Source organism: Amphibalanus amphitrite, unplaced genomic scaffold, assembly GCF_019059575.1.
Source record: "Amphibalanus amphitrite isolate SeventyFive unplaced genomic scaffold, NRLGWU_Aamphi_draft 000749F_arrow, whole genome shotgun sequence".
Taxonomy (NCBI): Eukaryota; Metazoa; Arthropoda; class Thecostraca; order Balanomorpha; family Balanidae; genus Amphibalanus; species Amphibalanus amphitrite.
This window is the reverse complement of record NW_024882243.1, coordinates 255,127-273,352: the sequence shown is the minus strand read 5'-3', so window position 1 is coordinate 273,352 and position 18,226 is coordinate 255,127. Positions and strand designations below refer to the sequence as shown.

The 18,226-nt window shown below is 53.6% G+C and overlaps 1 protein-coding gene across 1 annotated transcript; it reads left to right on the top strand.

The window, feature by feature from the left end:
- Positions 1–16: 16 nt before the first annotated feature.
- Positions 17–16,288, top strand: LOC122365587 (leucine-rich repeat neuronal protein 2-like). The gene is made up of 2 exons (XM_043336921.1): positions 17–191; positions 13,752–16,288. The coding sequence occupies exon 2, from the start codon at positions 13,814–13,816 to the stop codon at positions 15,827–15,829; it is 2,016 nt and encodes a 671-aa protein (XP_043192856.1). The 5' UTR covers positions 17–191; positions 13,752–13,813; the 3' UTR covers positions 15,830–16,288.
- The last annotated feature ends 1,938 nt before the right edge of the window (positions 16,289–18,226 follow it).

Genomic DNA, 18,226 nt, shown 5'->3' with positions numbered 1-18,226 from the left:
GCGGGTCACGCGGCAGCTCGCCAAGGTCACGCGGCAGCTCGCCAAGGTCACGCGGAAGGTCGCGCGGGTCACGCGAGACGCGTGGATAACGAAGTGGCTAGTGTAGGTGACTGATCGTTGAACTGTCAGCAACAAGCTGTCAAAATTATGCGGCTCAACCACGAGCGTGTCAGTCGGAGTCCGCGCCGAAGGTGAGTGGAACGGTGAGCCGTCTTTTTTTTTTTTGCTTGTTGATGTGTCTTGTAGCCATGTACTTCTGCCGGCCGCCGCTAGATGCTGTGAACCGCGAGTTACAGTTTTGTTAATAGGTGTCGCTTTTACCAGTCTCTAAATTGCTAAAGCCTTCGATTAAGTTGTGCGCCCCCCTTTTAACGTTCCGTTCGCTTAAACTGCTGTATTGTTTGGACAACTGCATTGGCTATGTGTATATTAAAAACCATATGTATTCGTTTATTACATTCGATGTTCTCGCCAACATGTGTGCAATACTAGATAACTAAGTTCGTATGTAAAACTATATATGTCTCGATTTTGTGGCGAAATATAAGAGATATCTGTAAATTACAGTGTTTCTACTGGCTATACCAGCCAGATTGGTGACCCCGCGTTCTACGCAATATGGGATCGCTATCCCCTCGTGTTCCCTGGCACACCGACACTGGCCTGCACCCTGAGCTATCTCCTCCAGCTCTCTTTGTGTAGGAAGGAAGTGGTGGATGGTGTGTCTTCACGAGGATTCTTCTTTTGTGCTGAGTGTAACTGGATAACGCCGACTACTACTGCTGCACTACGATCCAGCTACTTCATCGGCTCACCTTACCGTCCGGCTACCTCTGCAGCTGCACCGCAGCACCTGCCGATCGCCGTGTCGCCGTCGCCGCCACCGATCTTCCCGACCATTGCTCTCGGCAGCCATGGACCAGAAGACCCAGCCTGCCGGCGCCGGTGCAGCCGCCGGCACCGGTGCAGCCGCCGGCGCCGGTGCAGCCGCCGCCGCCGCCTCGCATGCCGCTGCTGCTGCTGCTGCCGCTGCCGCCCAACCGGACTACCTCCGCGTGGCGACCGCGCCACGCAGCCACGTCGCGCCGCCGCGCTTCTTCGAGGAGGACCCCGTGATCTGGCTCGTCCAGCTCGACCTCTTCTTCTCTCAGGCAGCTGTGGACGATGAGCTCAGCCGCTTCCGGATCGCCGCTACTCTCCTTCCTGGCCACCTCCTGCGCGACTTCACCGACATCCTCCGCAACCCTCCTCCAGACCGACCTTACACCATCCTTTCCGACGCCATCCGTCAGCGGTTCGGCAAATCAGTCGAACAGCGTCTTCGCTGCCTGCTCTCTGGCCAACAACTCGGCGACAGGCGTCCTTCCCAATTCCTTCGGCATCTCCTGGACCTTGCTGAAGCTGAAGGCTCACAAGATTCCCCGCTCATCCGCCAGATCTTCCTCAATGCTCTTCCGCCTCGGACTCAGCCCTTCCTCCAGTGCCTGCCGCCTGGGACGGACCTTGCGACCATCGCTAGCACTGCCGACCGACTCCTGGAGCTTCCGCAGCAGTCGGACGTCGCTGCACCTACCTCAGGCCTTCTCGCCGCGGTATCGACTTCTGCGCCTGCTGCAGCCTCACCTGCTGCTCCTGCAGGACCCTACCACCTCCAAGACCTGATGAGCCAGCTGCTGACTGGTATCACGGCCCTCACAACATCAGTCGCCACACTGGTGGACGAGACGCGCCGCCGAGAGAGGTCTGCATCCCGTGCCCCCGGCCGCGCTCGCCACCGTCCACCACGCGACCTGTCTGCTGCTGCCCGGTCACCCAGCCCTGCAACCAACACGTCTACCGGCGCTGGTGCTTCCTTCTGCTGGTACCACCACAAGTTCGGTACCAACGCGCGCTCATGTCAGTCACCGTGCTCGTGGTCTACAACCGCAACTCAGACCTCGGGAAACCAGCAGTAGGACAGGTGACACAGACGTCTGCACCTGCCCTGCTCAACCCTGACGTCCCTCCAGCAAGCGGCCTTCTGAGACTCAAGGACAACAACACTGGTATCACCTTCCTCATCGACACTGGAGCCGAGTACAGTGTTCTTCCAGCGACACCCACCGATCGTGCTCGCGGAACCAACGGACTGGATCTGCAAGCAGCCAACAACAGCAGCATCCAGACCTATGGTCAGCGCATGCTCACGCTTTCTCTCGGTCTCAGAAGAGATTTCAACTGGATCTTCATCATCGCGGACGTCTCCCATCCTCTCCTAGGAGCCGACTTCCTCTCCTCGTATGATCTCCTCGTCGACACCAAGAGAGGCCGTCTCATCGACCACCTAACTGAGTTGTCTTCACCTGCTTCCCACTCTTCAGTGCCATCCACCGGACTGACAGCCGTCGTCGGAACCGACAACCCAGCATTCCTTAACCTCCTTCGAGAATTCCCCAGCCTCACCCAGCCGTCACATCATCCGGAGCCACAGCACTCAGTCCGACATCACATCGAGACTACCGGCCCTCCGGTCTTCTGCCGCCCACGCCGTCTGGATCCAGCTCGACTCGCCACTGCCAAGGCAGAGTTCCAACGCCTCCTCAGTCTCGGAGTCATCCGACCCAGCAGCAGTCGGTATGCATCACCGCTGCACATGGTGCCCAAGTCGTCCGGAGATTGGAGACCCTGTGGTGATTACCGTGCACTGAACCGCATCACAGTGCCTGACCGGTACCCACTACCACATCTCCACGACTTCACTGCCTGCCTCGCTGGGACATCGATCTACTCTCGGCTCGACCTCGTCAGGGCCTTCAACCAGATACCGATGGCCCCAGAAGACATCGCCAAGACAGCGATCACAACGCCCTTCGGCGCCTTCGAGTTCCTCCGTATGCCGTACGGTCTCCGGAACTGCGCCCAGACCTTCCAACGGTTCATGGATCACATCCTCCGTGGCCTGGACTTCGCCTTCGTCTATGTAGACGACATCCTCATCGCCAGCAGCAGCATCTCGGAACATCTCACACACCTCCGAGAGGTCTTCAGCCGTCTTTCCCGCAACGGTGTGCTCCTCAACCCATCGAAGTGCGCCTTCGGCATGGAAAGCATCTCCTACCTCGGCCACCAGATCTCCAGCGGAGGCATCACTCCTCTCGACGATCGAGTCAGCGCGATCAAGAACTTCGACCGTCCAGAGTCAAAGAAGAGCCTCAAGAAGTTCCTGGGGATGATCAACTTCTACCATCGCTTCATCCCACACGCTGCTGCTCTTCTGGCACCTCTCCACGGCCTGACTGCCTCAGACGACCGAGCTGCTTCAGTCACGTGGACCCCAGAGGCAGACGCCGCCTTCTCTGCAGCCAAAGCCGCCCTCGCTGACGTCACCCAGCTCGCTCATCCCGTCAAAGATGCAGCTCTGAGCCTCAGCACTGACGCCAGCAGCACTGCAGCCGGCGCCGTGCTCCACCAGCGAGTTGGTGGTTCTCTTCAGCCTCTCGCCTTCTTCTCGCGCAAGTTCACGCCCACCCAACGCCGCTACAGCACCTTTGGACGGGAATTGCTCGCCATGTACCTCGCCGTGCGACATTTCCTGCCCTATTTGGAAGGACGCGACTTCGAGATCCTCACGGACCACAAGCCGCTCGTCTTTGCTCTCAAGGCCAACGGCAACGCCAACCATTCTCTCCGTGAACAACGTCACATGGACCTGATTCTGCAGCACACCAGCAAGATCGGACATGTTCCTGGACATCTCAACCCGGTAGCTGACGCCATCTCACGGATCAGCTCAGTGTCTGCGCCAGCTTCTGCCGCAGCTACACCTTCACCCGGCCTTCTGAGCTTGGCCGACATCGCCCTACACCAAGCCAACGATCCTGACCTGCCGAAGCTGCAACAATCCTCATCTCTGGTCATCCGTGACTTCCCAGTCCCTGATCATCCGCATCTACGTCTCTGGTGCGACACCTCAACGGCCACACCTAGACCTGTAGTCCCAGCCAGACTCCGCCCTTCCATCATCAAGAGCTTCCACGACTTGTCTCATCCTGGCATCAACGCTACGCGTCATCTCATCTCATCGAGGTTCATCTGGCCCCACATCAACGCGGACATCCGTGCCTTCGTCCGGAGCTGCCAGCACTGTCAGCGTGCCAAGATCCAGCGCCACACGAAGCCACCCATGGGTAGCTTCCAGCCACCTGACTCTCGCTTCCTGCACATCCACATCGACCTTGTCGGACCACTTCCTCCGTCCCATGGCAACTCCTATCTCCTGACTGTCGTCGACCGCTTCACCCGATGGCCCGAGGCAATTCCTCTGCCCACCATGGACGCCGTCACGGTGGCTCGGCACCTCGTCAGCGGCTGGATCGCCCGCTTCGGAGTACCCGAACTCATCACCACCGACAGAGGATCCCAGTTCGAGTCCCGCCTCTGGACAGAAGTCTCCAAGCTTCTCGGCACCTCTCGGATCCGGACCTGCGCCTACCACCCAGAAGCAAACGGGATGGTAGAGCGCTTCCACCGCCAACTGAAGTCAGCTCTGCGGACCGATGACGACGCCGTCTCCTGATCGGACCGACTTCCTCTGGTGCTACTCGGAGTGCGCACGACCCTCAAGGAGGATCTCGGATGCACCGCTGCTGACCTCGTCTATGGTTGCAGTCTCCGACTTCCTGGTGACTTCCTCTCCCCCATGTCGTCGGACACTTCTTCTGATCCGACTTCCCTAGCCTCTCGTCTCCGTGCCGCCATGTCGGAGCTCCGTCCAACTCCTCCTCGTCCTGGCTCCCGCCAAATCTTCATCTCTCAAGACATGCAAACCTGCTCCCACGTCTTCATCCGACGCGATTCGCATCGCTCTCCTTTCCAATACGTCTATGACGGTCCTTATCGTGTCCTATCCCGCGACCAGCACACCGTCACCATCGACCGTCTCGGGCGACGCGACACTGTCACCCTGGCTCGGTGTAAACCGGCCTTCACGGACAACATGCCTGCCGCAACGCCGCCTGCAGCACCGGACGTCCTGGTGAACGACACGCCTACTACAGCGACAAACAGCTCGGTGGACCGCCCGCCTGCTGCATCGCCTGCACCCAGCCGCTCAGGTGCCCCCGGCGGCTCTCGTCCGGCTCGCCGCGTGCCGCCGGACCCGCCGCCTGCTTCGCCACCCCCTCTCCGTCGTTCGTCGCGTCTTCGCCGCCAAACATCTTTTTATGGTGTTTAACTAGGGCGGGGGAGTGATGTAGCCATGTACTTCTGCCGGCCGCCGCTAGATGCTGTGAACCGCGAGTTACAGTTTTGTTAATAGGTGTCGCTTTTACCAGTCTCTAAATTGCTAAAGCCTTCGATTAAGTTGTGCGCCCCCCTTTTAACGTTCCGTTCGCTTAAACTGCTGTATTGTTTGGACAACTGCATTGGCTATGTGTATATTAAAAACCATATGTATTCGTTTATTACATTCGATGTTCTCGCCAACATGTGTGCAATACTAGATAACTAAGTTCGTATGTAAAACTATATATGTCTCGATTTTGTGGCGAAATATAAGAGATATCTGTAAATTACAGTGTTTCTACTGGCTATACCAGCCAGAGTCTTTCACTTGTTTTTTTATGATTCCGTGTGTTATCGCTGTTCCGTTTGAGCTGTTTGGGGTCACTTTAGGTATGGCGAATCTGCTCAGTAGTAGGTACAGTAGACATTAGACAATTAATGTGTAATTACATGTAATGCATAGTTCGTTGTCTACGTATTACGTAAGCCTTATGAAAGGCTTATCATCTTGTTTTATCGTGTCCTTTGAAGGATGACTGGTAATGAACTCTCTCTATAATGAACATCTTTTTTATCCTTTCCTAACACGCCATAAGCACGTTGTGCGAAGAGATAAACCGAGATTACTAAAACATTGGATTCACGTTTGAAAACTTTGCAGAGCCGGGCTTACGAACTGTGCATCATATTTCAACGCTTCAGCCTTATACTCGCTCCGCTAACTGATCCGGTCTAAAGCACAATCTCCTAATTAATGTCATATCTTGGCACGGGGTGGTGAAATCTCATTGCGACATAGTTTGCTGTTTTATCTTATTAGCACACATATAAACCACATGTAAACCACGTCATCATGTAATAAAAGTAATGCCGTATTCGCCGCTGTTAGTGACTATGTGCCTATCATAGAGCTGCGCCAGAAATACCCACCATGGTTCGATCGCACTGTCAGGGATCTCCTACGGGAGAAGGAACGGGCCCACAGGCGTAAGAAGGCGGACCCCTGCGCTGCGAATGTAGAGCAGCATGCTAGAGCCAGAGCTGAGTTTAAACGTCAGGCTGATGCTGGATATAGAGCGTATTTGTTGGGCCTCGTCCGTGATTTTAAGGATAATCCCAAGCGATATTGGACTTTTATCAAGTCCCTGAAGTCAAATAACCACGTATCTCCTGTCTTAGAGTATGCTGGTAGGCTGGTGACAGATGCGTCTGCTAGAGCTAACTGTTTCAACCAGTGCTTCTCAGAGAAGTTCAGCGCGCCCTACGTCGGCGACTTACCAGCCGCCCCTGTTCTCGACGCCCCAGGCCTGTCCAGGTTCACCGTACCCTGTGGTCGAGTGGCACAGCTCCTGCGTGAGCTCAGCCCTCACAAGGCCTGCGGCGCTGACGGCCTCAGTGCACGAATTATTCACGAGTGTGCTGAGGAGATTGCGATCCCTCTCGACATCATATGTCGATTGTCGGTGCGGTCCGGAGTGTTCCCATCGTCATGGAAGCGGGCCAACATCATTCCCGTCTTCAAAAAGGGCTCTAAAAAGCTTCCATCTAACTACAGGCCGGTATCTTTATTATCACTCTGCTCAAAAATTCTGGAGAAGGTAGTGTGCGAGGACCTGCTCCGTGCATGTCTTCCTGCACTGCCTCCTTCCCAGCACGGATTTCTTCCAAAACGCTCTTGCATGAGCAACCTTACCTGTTTCTTGGAACACTGCTGGACCTCACTGACAAAGGGATCGCAAACGGACGCTATCTACACAGATTACTCGTCAGCTTTTACCAGTGTAAGCCACAAGCTGCTTTTACACAAGCTGGAGCACTCTTTTAACATATCGGGTCTTGCACTTGGCTGGGTTGAGTCTTACCTTAGCCAGCGGTCCCAGCGTGTAGTGCTGGATGGAAAACACTCTGACTGGACTCCGGTCATCTCCGGAGTGCCGGAGGGCAGCATCTTGGGCCCCCTGCTTTTCACCTGCTTTGTCGCTGACCTCCCTAAACACATCGGGTCATCTTGCTTGTCATACGCTGACGACGTCAAAATTTTTCACCGTGTATCCTCTCCTGAGGATGCCCACGCCCTTCAGGCTGACTTGGACCGTCTCAGCCGGTGGTCAAGGACCTGGCACCTGAAGCTCAACCCGGCCAAGTGCAAGACCATCACCTTCACTCTGCGCTCATCACCTCATGTCGCTTCATACGCGCTCGACGGTCACCAGCTCGAGAGGTGTGTTAACGTGCGTGACCTTGGCATCATCTTAGATAGCAAGCTTAACTTCGCAGACCATGTTGATGCTATAGTCTCGAAGTCGAACCGCATGCTGGGCTTGCTGATGAGGAGCATGCAGGTCTCGACACGGGTGCATCGAGCGCAGTTCGACTGTGTCGCAGCCCTCACCGCCTACAAGGCTCACGTGCGTTCCGTAATGGAATACGGCTGTGTTATCTGGTCGGGTGCCGCTGTCACCCACCTGCGCCGATTAGAGCGACTACAGCACCGTTTTCTCATGTGGCTGGGCGCCCGGACACAGGCGAGGTGCCCTTCACTCGACTATGCATCGCTGCTTAAACTGTTCGGCTGCGAATCAGTGAGGTCACGATTCACACAGTGTGACATCAACTACATGCGCTCCGTGTTCAGTGGTCGCTTGGACTGTCCCGACATCTTGGCCATGTTTTCTCTATCGGCACCCGGCCGTCGCACGCGCCGTCCCGAGCTCTTTCATGTGCCGCGCGGAAGAGTGGACACTGTGAAGCGAGGATTTCTGATTCGTCTTCCCCAGCACGTGAACTCGCTTGTCCACAGCAGCCCCGACGCCGATTTCTTTATGCCTAGCTGCAGGCTAAGGTCGGAGATAGCCAAATTTGCTGACGACCAGGGAACATACTTAGCCTAAGGTCACTGATGTAGCTCCTCATGTAGCAACTAGCCGTTACCGGTTTTATTCTCATTGTCATTGTCTACGCTCATTTTTCGTCTTTTTTGTCTTTTTATTTCATCCACTGTCATTCTTGCTTATACCTAGACTCTTTTAGGATTTCAGGCTATTGCCTGTGCTGTTTACTTTTAGGGGATTTCTTATGTCAGTATACTTTTAGCCTCGCTCATTAGCCAGGTGCCTATACTTGTATATTCTCTTAGGCTTTTGCTCATGTCTTCTATATTCTTAGGCTGTTGCCTGTCGGTTTACTTTTAGGCTCTTGCCATCTTGTTAATTTATTTGGATTTTGATCAGTGTTATCATTCATATTTATTTCCATCCAGTGTGTGTGAGTGGTTGTTATTGTCAGTGTGCGACTGCATCCGTAAGTGGGGCTTTGCCTGTGGACGCTATGCCAATAAATAAACAAATAAACAATAAACAATAATCACCTGCGGTCAATTTAATAAAAAGGGTGCAAAATACAATCGGCTCAGTTTTCCACCAACGTGGTTGCAATTCACGCCCAAACGGTTTTTTAAAGACACTGTAGCCGCAACCACGTGATGTTTTCAACTATGAGTGATTAATGTAGTAACTTGCATCTAAAAACAAACCCAAACATGCAAATAACTTATACATCAGTAGTCTGGATGTTCAACGAAATCTTAGCTACTGAAATACCTACAAATTTGATTAATTTTCTTCCCTTTGGTGGCTCCGTTTTATAGCTGCTTAACTTGTTTTCTTTTTAAATAGCGAACTCTTCCATCGAGCTTACTTGGCTCAAGTTCCCCATATGCGTCCAAATGCTTTTGTGTGCAGATGACGAAACACTAATGACCCGGAACTGTGTGTGCCCTCTGGCTCAACCGGTATCGACAAGGAGGACATAAGCTCAGAGACGTCATCGCCGCAGGCTGTGAAAGTTTCGGTAGACGGTACCCTGCTTCACTTCCTCACTCAGCTCGCACTGCTGGCTTCCATTGCCTCGTAATCAGCAGGCCCCCTCCGCCTTCGTTTGAACGTTTGATCTTTGAACATTTACTAAATAAGCATACGAAAATATGTCTGTCAAATTATTGGCCACCGAAACGCTATGTGCTGCATGATAGTTTATATTTGCAAGTTTCTAGCCAAGGCCAGCCTCGCCCATCAGAAGCCAAGTGAAATGTATACCAATTTCTAGACAGCTGAAATTTAGACATCTCACCACCGAATTAAACCGCGCTTTACAGAGCCCCCTCGATCCCTTCGTTCCCCTCCCCCTCCCGACGCCAAACCAAAAATGTTCGGTAAAAGCTCCTCATCATATGCTTCAGCTTGGGTACTGCGTAGGTATGCTGCACCGCACTACACGTAAGCTCAGCGGCACAGCATGCTGAGCCACCGTGCCGCCGCGCTGCCTCGCCGCCAGACCAGCGCGGCGGGACATCTTTGTTCCTTTCGACTTTGTGTAGGCTTTTTCACACCAACTTTGTATAAATTATGCTTTGAGAATGATTGAGAATGATAACTGATCTTCCTCCTGGCTATATATTTCTTATGGTGAAGTTAGATAAATATAGTAGTCTGATGCTCATGAGTAAGCTATATGAAATGTATATTTTAGAGAAGAGTTGTATAATATTTCGAGCACGGCTCGTCTTCAGATACATAGGCCGAATGACACATAAAAACACGACAAGAAACGACGTCGACATAGGATAGAAAACAACAATCAAACGCGTGGAACGTGATAAAACACTATAACAGGCGTGACAAAATATCTCGGAGCTTTACATCAGGAAAGATGGTGATAAATGTGCAGTAATTTTAAAAATAAAAATTCAGCACAATCATACATATTGTGTTGAATTATACAATCATACAAATGTACAATTATTTAATAATGTGGTGTAGACTAGACAGTTAGTGTGTACGTGTATAGGATGAGTATGGTACAGGGTTTAGCAGACGCCAAGACAAAGTATTTTTGTTAAGAGCTGGATTTCGGTTCCTGATTTCGATAGACTCTGTGATCCTTAGATTTGCCTCATCTTTGCAGGTGTGCAGGATGCCTATACTAAAGTCGCCATTGCCTATGTGTATGGTCGAGTGTTCAAAAAGTACATGATCCCCCAAGTCTGTGCCTCGCCTACTGTTTCGAGCGTCCCCAAGATGTTCCATGAATCTGGTGCGAATCATTCTTCGTGTTTTACCGATATACGTTTTACTACAAATTTTGCACGTTATTTGATAAACTACGTTTTTGGTGTGACATTTTCCAGGAATACCAGCATCGCAGGTGTGACAAGATTTCCTATTACCCCTGGGGCAGAGTGGGGGCTCTAGAGCTGATCGTATCAGTTTGCTGGCAAGCGTTGGGCCGCTTCGCCATGCTACTCGTACAGCCAGATCAGATGAGCGAGCCGCTGCGTTAACCCTACGTGTAAGAACTTCATCTATGTATGGAAGGGAAAGGAAAGTAACCTCCGCGTGTTTCTTAAAGCTAGCTTTTCTCGGGCCGTACCTTATAGAGTTCTGTATGTTTTTAATGAGCTTAGAGGGATATCCGTTCTGCAGAAATAGGCATTGACAGGACAGACAACACCCCATCCAGTGAGATTGCCTTTTTAGACACCCTTATCACCATTAAGGAATCAGGTAGTTACATAACTGAGCTATATATAAAACCCATGGCAGCTCCCATCATCCTACACTTTGAGTCAAATCACCCAATGCAAACGAAACGTTCCCTGATCCATTCACAATCTCTTAGAGCCGTACGTCTCGGGTCAGACACCGCAGCTCAAGGGCGAGGTTTGAAGAAAATTGAGAACCTATTTCTGCAGAACGGATATCCCTCTAAGCTCATTAAAAACATACAGAACTCTATAAGGTACGGCCCGAGAAAAGCTAGCTTTAAGAAACACGCGGAGGTTACTTTCCTTTCCCTTCCATACATAGATGAAGTTCTTACACGTAGGGTTAACGCAGCGGCTCGCTCATCTGATCTGGCTGTACGAGTAGCATGGCGAAGCGGCCCAACGCTTGCCAGCAAACTGATACGATCAGCTCTAGAGCCCCCACTCTGCCCCAGGGGTAATAGGAAATCTTGTCACACCTGCGATGCTGGTATTCCTGGAAAATGTCACACCAAAAACGTAGTTTATCAAATAACGTGCAAAATTTGTAGTAAAACGTATATCGGTAAAACACGAAGAATGATTCGCACCAGATTCATGGAACATCTTGGGGACGCTCGAAACAGTAGGCGAGGCACAGACTTGGGGGATCATGTACTTTTTGAACACTCGACCATACACATAGGCAATGGCGACTTTAGTATAGGCATCCTGCACACCTGCAAAGATGAGGCAAATCTAAGGATCACAGAGTCTATCGAAATCAGGAACCGAAATCCAGCTCTTAACAAAAATACTTTGTCTTGGCGTCTGCTAAACCCTGTACCATACTCATCCTATACACGTACACACTAACTGTCTAGTCTACACCACATTATTAAATAATTGTACATTTGTATGATTGTATAATTCAACACAATATGTATGATTGTGCTGAATTTTTATTTTTAAAATTACTGCACATTTATCACCATCTTTCCTGATGTAAAGCTCCGAGATATTTTGTCACGCCTGTTATAGTGTTTTATCACGTTCCACGCGTTTGATTGTTGTTTTCTATCCTATGTCGACGTCGTTTCTTGTCGTGTTTTTATGTGTCATTCGGCCTATGTATCTGAAGACGAGCCGTGCTCGAAATATTATACAACTCTTCTCTAAAATATACATTTCATATAGCTTACTCATGAGCATCAGACTACTATATTTATCTAACTTCACCATAATCTTAATCATGCTCAGTTACAGCATTCAATTCCTTAAAATATATATTTCTTACCAATTCTTGTAGATTCCTGAATCCTGACTTCTGAGTGCCTTGGTCCTTAGGCAATAGGCAATGAGGCAAGTTTGCTTGAAAACATGGTAAGAGGCACCTGCGGTATTCAACGGGATCGCTTAGCCTTCAGACACTAGGCCTTGATGGCTCCTAATACACTTATTTCCCGTTTTTACGGTGTCAATCATTTGTGACGTTGGGCTTGGTTCAAAATGCCAATAAATTAGGGCTGGAGCAAATCACTGTCTGCGTTTGCTGATACAAGTGCCTATACCTACGTGAAAATGAATTATATGTAAACTGTTAAAAGTCGTGGGTATCGGAAGCGGGGAAGATGTGGGCTCGGGCCTCCCGAAGTGGCGCAGTCCCAACCTCCACGAGCAAAAAGAACAAGAACCGTTGAAATCTATGTGCATCTATCAGAGCAATGAAAACATTGCAATCAATCGAGTGGGTAACAAACCGTTCCAGGCAAAAAGTTGCTACGTTACCCAAACTATAGGAGCCTGCTTCTTTTTACCCGAAAATGTAGCGTAATCGACCGTTCAGTGTCATCCCAGACCACCATTCCCTAACATGTGTGTCTCCGAAATCGGACCAATTTCCCGTTTGCAGCTGCACTGATGTGAAATTCATCCCGTTTCCCATATCGGTGTCGCTGTGGTTAATACGATCAGCAGGCGTGTGCTCGGCGAAACTCGATGAAGGCATCCCACACTTTCATCGTAACCCGCTGGATAATTAAATTCAGCCTGGTTGATACGCCGGAGGTAGCGTGGGCTCGATTCGCTCGCTATTTGCCGTCCATTCCCTTCCCCGAGAGACCGAGAGACCTGTGCTAATGCACGGCCTTTGGTCCCGAAGCATCTGTTATTGGATCTTGCACATAGTGACCAGGTCGTCAGCACCATAAATTATTATGCTGATACATACATCAACGGTCGTGGTCCCAGTCCCGGTGCGTCTTCCAATAAGCTCTCTCTCTCTCTCTCTCTCTCTCTCTCTCTCTCTCTCTCTCTCTCTCTCTCTCTCTCTCTCTCTCTCTCTCTCTCTCTCTCTCTCTCTCTCTCTCTCTCTCTCTCTCTCTCTCTCTCTCTCTCTCTCTCCTCTCCTCTCGTTGAGATCCATTCTCATCCCGTTTCATGATTCCACCCCATTTAGTGCACCTGTTGGCTGATGCGCTGGTCGTTCGCCCTCTGGTCCATTTCGCCCGGTATCCGCCGCAATTCGGGGCCGTAGGGAAATAGCGGCCCACACAGCTCTTATCAATACGGTATAACGTTGTTTCGCACTGGGATGTATAGTGGATCAGGTTACACGCTGAACGTAAATGGTTTTAAAAGACGACCTACGCCGGTGGACTGTTGCGGAGAGAGAGAGAGAGAGAGAGAGAGAGAGAGAGAGAGAGAGAGAGAGAGAGAGAGAGAGAGAGAGAGAGAGAGAGAGAGAGAGAGAGAGAGAGAGAGAGAGAGAGAGAGAGAGAGCGAGAGAAGAGGAGAGGTACGGTAGGTAGAATCCGACTGATCCGAGCATGTAATTTTGATAGGTATGTGATGACAAATGAGGTATGCGCCGCGGTCTGCCGAAACATATTAGACAATTGGTGTGCGATTTATGTGGAAATGATATGCTCATCATGCACCTGTGGTAAGCCGCCTTTCACCGTTTCAGGGTGGCTGTGACGGCACTGAGGATCACTACAGAGTAGCCGGGCAGTCGGTACGGCTGGCAGGATGCGCCGACGGTCCCCTATACTGCTGCTGCTGGCGCTGGTGTTGGCTCTCGGCGCCGCGGCTGCCGTCGACTCGCCCTGCCGATACGTGGGCACCGTGGCGCACTGCGAGGGCCGCAACCTGACCGCGCTGCCGGCCGGCCTCTCCTTCAACACCACGGCGCTGCTGCTGCACGGCAGCCGGCTGCAGCGGCTGGCGCTGGACCGACTGCGCCGGCTGCCGCGGCTGGGCCGGCTCGACTGCAGCGGCGCCGGCGTCACCAGCGTCTCCGGCGCCGGACTGACGCTGCCCGCGCTCCGCCAGCTGGACCTCAGCCACAACGGCCTGTCGGCCGTCACCGAGAGCATGTTCCGCAGTCTGGCGGCGCTACGCGAACTCGACCTGTCGCACAACCGGGTGTCGCTGGTGGCAGACACGGGGCTGGTGCTGCCGCGACTCACTGCGCTCAATATGTCCCACAATCGCCTCAGCTCGCTGTCCAGGTTCACCCTGATTGATCTAACCGAGCTACGCCAGCTTGATCTGTCGCACAACGAGCTGCAGCACTTAGCTCGCGGCCCGCTGGTCGGCACGCGCGAACTCACCCTGCTCGATCTGTCCCACAATCGGCTGAGCCGTCTGTCGACGGACGCGCTCCGCTCTCTGCGCGTGCAGACACTGGACCTGTCGGCGAACGTGTTTCGGCGGCTGCCGACGGCGGCGTTGATGGCGCTCAAATGGGCGGCCGTGCTGGATCTGAGCGGCAGTCCGCTGCCGCAGCTGGAGACCGGCGCGCTGCGCAAGCTGAGCGTGCGCGAGGTGCGGCTGCGCGCCGCGCCGGAGCTGCGCCAGCTGTCGCGGAGCTCCGTCTCCGAGCTGCCGCAGCTGGAGCGGCTCGACCTGTCCGGCAGCCCGCGGCTGCGGTTTGTGCACCCGCAGTTCTGCCGCCGGGTGCCGCGGCTGCGCCACCTCCTGCTCACCGACTGCGCGCTGCTAACTCTGGCCGCGCCGCCGGGCACACCCTCAGCGATGCGGGTCAGTCTCGGCGGCAACCCCTTGCGCTGCGACTGTTCCGTGCGCTGGCTGTGGCGGTCCGGTGCGCCCGAGCTCAGCTGCACAGACCGGCCGCCGGAGCGGTGCGCTCCATTCGTGCTGCCCCTGCAGGAGCGTCAGCTGACCGCCCAGCTGGGAGACACGACGCGGCTGGCGTGCGCCGCCACCGGACTGCCAGCACCGCAACTCGACTGGACCCTGCCCGGCGGCGGCCTCCTGGCGGACGGCGTCTGCCGACGACGCGCCTGCCTCCGCGACGGTACCCTGGTCTTGCTCTACCTGCACGCCGAGGACTCGGGTGTTTACACGTGCACCGCGCACAGCGAGCTGGGCACCGCTCGGCGCGCTGTCCACCTGCACGTGCACGCGCCGCACGTGACGCTGGTGCCCGTGTCGGTGACGTCCACCTTCGTGACGGTGTCGTGGGAGGTGCGCGGCGGCAGCGTGGACACCATCCTGCTACAGCAGGAGGCCGGCTACTCGGGTGGCAACACCTCCTACCTGGTCACCAGCGCCGGCGTGCCGCCCCAGTCGTTCACATTCTCACGACTGCGGCCCGCACACAACTACACGTTCCGGCTGGGTCTGCGGCGGCGGCAGCACGTGATCGGGCTGAGCTCTCTGCGCGTCACCACCGCGCCGGCCGGCTTTTTGCGGCGGCGCGGCCGGCGGCGCAGCTACGTCAGCCTGCTGGCCGTGGCCGCGCCGGCCGGACTGCTGCTGCTGGTGTGCCTGACGGCGGCTGGCTGCCGGCTACTGGCCAGGCCGCGGCGGCGCGCGGGCGGCGGGCAAGGCTCCTTGCTCAGTCCTACCTCTACGGGCTCGGACGTGGCGTTTCTGAGCGCGGCGCAGACGGCGGCTGCCGCTCAGCGTGACCAGGAGCCGCCGGAGACGCCCGACTCTCTTACAGCGCCGGCAGGGACGCACAGCGCCGCAGGGTATGTCAGTCTGCCGCAGCTGACCGGCGACGGTCGGGATGTGTAGGCTCAGCCCACGGTGGGTCCGACTGGCTGGTGCCGATCGGACGGCAGAGCCAGACGCGACGCCACGGGAGAATCAGACAAAACAAATGAATAAACCAGACAGGACAGATGTGTGAACTAGACAGGACAGACGGGAGAACCAGACAGGTGGGACGGACAAATCGATCAAGCGTTGTCGAACGTGTGAACCAGGCAAGGTGGCCGATTTTAGTTGCGGCTCTGCCGTCAACATGCGACGGAGATGGCATTGACTTTGACGACTCACTGTAGAGTGAAACAGCCTCCTCAGCTGGCGCGCCCTCTAAAGGGCTAACTCATCATCATTCGACGATTGCTGAGCCGTGGATTTAGAAGCTCATATTTTTGTCCCAGGTAAAAATAGGCTCTTCCGACCAGATACGTATGAACTATAAACATACATTTCTCGTGCGGTGTTAATGAAATACATGTGTCGACAACAGGGAGTGTTATGTTGTGTGCATTTCGTGATACGAATGCTGGGAAAATCCTGTCCATTGCAAAGACACTGTTTTCGTAAACACACACAACAGGCAAGAAAAGGTCGCCAAGCTACATTTCCTTTGTTTTCCAAGATTCTCTCTCATTTAGTTTTCGTGCGGCACCCATGACTCCAATAAAAACGAGGCGTGAATGGCAGCAATCAGCCTTCAAAGCTGTCAGCATAGCAGCATAGATTGTTAACCCTCGCGGGCCCTGGGAGCATTTTCGCCTCCATCCCCTCCCGAATATTAGCGATAGCTCCCGAACACTTCGGGATAGTAAAGCAAAACTTTATGTATCTTTTCCCCTTTAAAGGTAGTGTGCCAGCTTTCTTGGACCGTATGGAGTTAATGGCCCAGATAAGGAGAACCGGATTTTTAGAACTTATCCATACCTTCAAAACTCAAGGCCATAAATAGGAGGTAGCGACACTGAGCGATTTGTTTACAGCCAGTTTCGGACTCAGTGACGCAAATGTGTCGTCACGGGACAAAACAATATGGCCACCTCTAATGAGAACCAAGTGCAAGAAGTTCCCGGATGTAGCCAGCACTGACGTCACCGGGTCCGAAACCAATGACATCAGTACTGGACCTATGGCGAAGCAAAGTAGTGACACCCCCCTGTCAAAACTCATGGAAACGTCTTAAATTCTTCAAATTTTGAGTACCCCAGTGCGAAATTCGCCCCGACGGGTTGTCGGTCGTACCCCAACCACATTTCACACCACTATGAACAATAAATGCACACACTGAAATCGCTATTACCGATATGCTCATCCAATCAAGTTTCGATAAACCCGTTCATCATCATCTCCTGCGGTTTCGAACACGCCTGTTAGGTGGCTTTGTGGGCGCTGCACCTACGCCCCCTCGACTGCTTACGGGCGCTTCACCAGCGCCACACTAGACTGCCGCTGAGTCGGCGTTTGCATTTACTCGCGGTAGATGTCGCGACCTGTAACTATGCGTATGTTCCCACGGCCGCTTATATACTTTCTAATTCATTTACAAATTCATAGTGTCACCATTTATTGTTGTATATTAATTTATTTCATATGTAAATCGAAGAAGTGTTTTTATCTCGCAAACCAGCTTTCTCTTGTATTTCAGGAATGTTTTATATGATCGCCCAACTCGGTGCTCGCTCTCGGCGTCTTCCTCTATTCGGTGACGGTTGTGCATCTCGTGCGTGAAAAGAATACAAATATTCAGCGGCCCGAAGGACATTTAACAGCGAGCACGCGAACGAACTTAAATCGTAGCGACAGACACTCTATTCCGCTACAGTGGTGACCCGACGTGTGATAAGTGCGCTATCAGTGACAAAAGGTGAATCGCCGCGCGCCATCATGCCCGACGAGAACGGCCCAACAGACGCGTCCGCGGCCGGAGCCGCCGCCGCTCCACCGCCACCAGCACCAGCGCTGGCCACGGCCAGCCGGCCGGTCGCCTCCCTGCGGCTGCCACCATTCTCCATGGAGGAAACGGAGCTGTGGTTGTCGCAGGTCGAGTGCGCGCTGGGGGTGGCCGGAATCACCGACGACCTCACCCGCTACCAGGTGCTGGTGGTGAACCTCCCCACCGAGGTCGCCATCCAAGTGCGAGATGTAATCAGCAGCCCGTCGCCCTCCTACACGGCCCTCACCACCGCCCTGCGAGACCGTCTGGCCCAGTCACGAGCATCAAGACTGGAGGCGCTCCTCCGCCACCAGCAGCTGGGAGACCAGCGGCCGTCCGAGCTCCTACGCCGCATGCAAGGGGAGCTGGCCATGGCAGGGGTAGCTCCTGCTGACAATGGGCTACTGAGGACATTGTATAAGCAGCGCCTCCCCCAGTCAGCCCGTGCCGCGCTCTCCCTGCTGCCAGAAGATATCCCGCTGGCCGACCTGGCCAGT